This window comes from Centrocercus urophasianus, unplaced genomic scaffold, assembly GCF_019232065.1.
Source record: "Centrocercus urophasianus isolate 14NV4802_14NV808 unplaced genomic scaffold, USGS_Curo_1.0 seq_48, whole genome shotgun sequence".
Classification (NCBI taxonomy): domain Eukaryota; kingdom Metazoa; phylum Chordata; class Aves; order Galliformes; family Phasianidae; genus Centrocercus; species Centrocercus urophasianus.
Genome location: NW_024885066.1, coordinates 1730689 through 1734571, shown reverse-complemented (window position 1 = coordinate 1734571; position 3883 = coordinate 1730689). Strand labels below are relative to the sequence as shown.

Sequence of the window (3883 nt, the reverse complement as noted above, 5' to 3'; positions counted from 1 at the left end):
TATGGGGAGCTATGGGGTGGGGAGGGGGCAGGGCTGTGGGGAGCTATGGGGTGGGAAGGGAGCGGGCCTATGGGGAGCTATGGGGTGGGAAGGGAGCGGGCCTATGGGGAGCTATGGGGTGGGAAGGGAGCGGGCCTATGGGGAGCTATGGGGTGGGGAGGGGGCAGGGCTATGGGGCTGCACGAAGGACTCACGCGGGGCTGCAGGTCGAACCACTCGGGCTGCGTGTTGGCCCAGTCCCACTCTCCCAGCCGGACCTCCACCTCCCCCAGGAAGAGGTTCCGACCCAACGCGTCGTGGTGCCACACCGACACGTTCAGCGTCCGGCCCCGCAGCTCCGCTTTGCGCACGTTGTACTGCGGGGGGGGGGGGGCGGGGGAGGAAAGAAGCCGGTGCCACCGGGGTGGGGAGGGAGGGGGGCACAGCGGGACCCCCCGACCCCAAACGCACCTTCAGGGTCTCGTTAAAGACGGGGTCCAAACTCCGCTTCCGAACCGAGGTCTTGCGCTTGCTGCGGTTGGATTTATCGGGCAGCAGGTAGGTCTTGATGTACCTGCGGCCGGCGGGGATGCCGTTGGTGGGGTTGGGGGGCCGGGGGACACGCAGAGGGTCGCGGTCCCACTCACGGGTCGGAGCGCTGCCTCTTGGCCTCGGCCAAATGCCGGCACCGCACCACGTGCACCCGCAGCTCCTGAGCGGCCGCTTCGTAACGCAGTGAGAACTGAACGCAGCCCCGCACCGGCACCCGGCGCAGCTCCCAGTCGCTGTAGAGGCTCAGCAGGCTGCCGCTCAGCTGCGGGGGGACGAAGGGGGGATCAGCGACGGGGGTCTGGAGCGCCGGCAACCGCACGGACCCGCACCCAAAACGCGACGCACCGTGGAGGAGTTGAGGCTGGAGATGGAGGAGCTGCTGCTGAGCGCGGCGCCTGGAGGAGCGCGGCTGTCCGCCGGGGATGTCCGTCCGTCCGGGGGGCGCTCCGTGCTCTGCGGGGGAAAAGGAGAGGGGGCGGCCTGGGGCGGGCGGGGGGAGCATCCATAGGGCTGCAGCCACGGTGTGGGGCCCCAGGGAACGCTGCTCCGTGAGCAGCTTGGGCACGCTGCCCCACACTGCCCCATACAGCCCCATACAGACCCCAAACTGCCCCATACAGCCCCATACAGACCCCACACAGCCCCACATTGACCCATATAGCCCCATACAGACCCCACACTGACCCACACAGCCCCCACATACGGACCTCACAACCCCACACCACTCCACTCAGCCCCCCTACAGCCCCACTCAAGCCCATACAGACCCCACAAACCTACTTCCATCCCACTCAGCCCCACACAGCCCAATGCAGACCCCACAGCCCCACACTGCCCCACACCACCCCACTCAGCCTCACTCAGCCCCATACAAGCCTCAAAACTCCACTCAGCCCCACTCAGCCCCCCACAGCCCCATACAGCCCCACTCAACCCCATACAGTCCCCACAACCCCACACAACCACACACAGCCCCCCACAGCCCCCCACCCCACCTGTACAACACCAGGACTGCTGTGTGCAGGGCTGGGCTCCTCCTCCTCCTCCTCCACACTGGAGGTGCCAAAGGGGCTCCCATCCGTTCTGTCACCTGCGAGGGCACCATGTGGGTGGGGGTCCCAACACAGCAAGGAATGGATATAGGAAGAGGGAAGTCCCATTTTTCCCTGAATCCCCATCGGTTTTCCCTGCTGCCCCACATCACCTGGCTGTCTGCAGCCGTCCCGTCCCCCTGCTGGGACATCACCCTGCTGCAGAGATGGTGACACCGTGGTCCCTTCCGGGGCAGTGGCTTTGGGCTGTGGGTGGCACAGGGGGTGAGGTGGAGCCCAGCAGCACAGCGCTGCGTGCCAGCCCAGCACCCACCTGAGGCTCTGTGGCTGCCAGGACTCCATCCTCACTGGGGCTGCGAGGAGAAGCGGTCAGCAGATCTTGGTGCTGCCCTGGAGCAGCACTGGGCTGCAGCCCCCTGCCCGCCCTCACCTCACCTCTCCTCCCGCACTCCCTCCTCATCCTCCTTCTCCTCCAGCAGTTTCTCCCTGATGGCCTCCAGCTCACCCTGGCTGAGCCTGCGCTCCAGCTCTGCTGCTCCTGGGGACAGCGGGGACCTCAGTGGGCTGACAGCCGTGTAGCCACCCACCCATCCACCCATCTGCCTGCCCACCATCCATCCGTCCCTTCACCCATCCATCCATCAATCCCCCATCCATGCCTCCATCCCTCCATTTCCGCACTCATCCGTCCATCCCCCATTCCATCCTTCCACCCATCCCTCCATCCATCCCTCCATCCCTCCATCCATCCCTCCATCCATCCCTCCATCCATCCATCCATCCCTCCATCCCTCCATCCATCCCTCCATCCCTCCATCCCTCCATCCATCCCTCCATCCCTCCATCCCTCCATCCATCCCTCCATCCCTCCATCCCTCCATCCCTCCATCCATCCATCCATCCATCCATCCATCCATCCCTCCATCCCTCCATCCCTCCATCCATCCATCCATCCATCCCTCCATCCCTCCATTTCCCCATCCATCCCTCCATCCCCCATTCCCTCCCTCCCTCCCCTCCCCACCCTCCATACCCCACGGCCGCCTCCTGCGCCGGATGGACGCACGGACCAGGTCGGATCCCAGCAGGTTCCGGTGGCGCTGGGCGCGGACGTGGCAGAACCATTCCCCTGTCAGGGTCCGCAGGCGCATCGGGTCCGACACGGACTGGCGCAGTTTGCTGCTCGGCCGTGGGAGCGGCGCTCAGCTCTGGGTGCCGCTGGGGAACCCGCGCTCTGCCGCCCCTCGTCCATCACAGCCCCACATGGCGGCGGAGGGAAGGGGGCAGGGATCGGGATGGGGACACAGATCAGGTTGGGGACACGGTCCGGGTGGGGGACGCAGATGAGATTGGGGGGCACAGATGAGGTTGAGGGGACGTGGACCAGGACCAGGCTGGGGACACGGGTCAGGTTGGGGACACAGACCAAGGTGGGGAACGTGGATCAAGTGGGGGACACAGACCTGGTTGATGGGACACAGATCAGGTTGGGGACACGGAGCAGACTGGGGAGGGGACGCAGATGAGGGGACATAGAGCAGGGTGGGAACATAGACTGGGGGAACATGGATGAGGTTGAGGAGACGTCATGGACCAGGTTGAGGGGACACAGATCATGTTGGGGTCACAGATCAGGTCAGGAACATGGATGAGATTGGGGACACAGACCAGGTTGGGGACATGGATCAGACTGGAGGTGGGGAGGGAAGGGATGAGGTTTAGGGGACAGAGACCAGGTTGGGACATGGCATGGGTGGGGGACATTAATCAGGCTGGGGACAGAGATCAGACAGATGAGGGTGAAGGGACACAGACCATGTTGGGACATAAAGTTTGGGACGTGGACCAGGTGGGGGACAAAAGTCGGTGACAGATCAGAACGGGGGAGGTGAGGTTGAAGGGACATCATAGACCAGGCAGGGGACACGGATCAGGTTGGGGACACACAGATCAGACTTGGACACAGGGACCAAGCTGGGGACGTGGATCGTGCTGGGGATACAGACGAGGTTGAGGGGACATAGATCAGGCTGGGGGAGGTGGCCCAGGCTGGGGACAGCAGCCATCTCCCACTGTGTTCGAGACCCCCACCCCCCCCGGGCTGACCCCGCGTCTGTCGCTGCCCACGGGTGGCCCTGGGGGTCCCACCTCACTCGACCCTCCTCTGCGCGGCGCAGCAGAGCATCGCGGTGCAGCACCTCGGCGATGGCGCAGCGCTCCGCCTCGGTCAGGAAGCTGAGGTCCAGCAGCGCCTCGGGTCCCGGCTCCAGCTCCATGGGTGCTGCGGGCTCGGGGGGGGG

General features: G+C 65.3%; 1 protein-coding gene across 1 annotated transcript; it reads right to left on the bottom strand.

The window, feature by feature from the left end:
• Positions 1 to 101: 101 nt before the first annotated feature.
• SYTL1 (synaptotagmin like 1) lies at positions 102 to 3859 on the bottom strand. Its single transcript, XM_042834603.1, has 10 exons — positions 3732 to 3859; positions 2617 to 2762; positions 2019 to 2121; positions 1897 to 1936; positions 1736 to 1829; positions 1527 to 1621; positions 877 to 984; positions 627 to 793; positions 451 to 553; positions 102 to 356 (listed from the first exon to the last, which is right to left on the bottom strand). Exons 1-10 carry the CDS (start codon positions 3857 to 3859, stop codon positions 102 to 104), a joined length of 1239 nt encoding a protein of 412 aa, XP_042690537.1.
• Positions 3860 to 3883: the final 24 nt, after the last annotated feature.

What these genes read in the sequence shown, in the direction of transcription:
- SYTL1 (XM_042834603.1), bottom strand. Translation starts at nt 3,859, where the DNA reads ATGGAGCTGGAGCCGGGACCCGAGGCGCTGCTGGACCTCAGCTTCCTG. An exon ending in GCGCAGGAGGCGGCCGTGGG is followed by an intron (nt 2,122 to 2,616) that starts GTATGGAGGGTG and finishes CGCTGTCCCCAG; the next exon opens with GAGCAGCAGAGCTGGAGCGC. An exon ending in CCAGCCTCAACTCCTCCACG is followed by an intron (nt 794 to 876) that starts GTGCGTCGCGTT and finishes GTCCCCCCGCAG; the next exon opens with CTGAGCGGCAGCCTGCTGAG.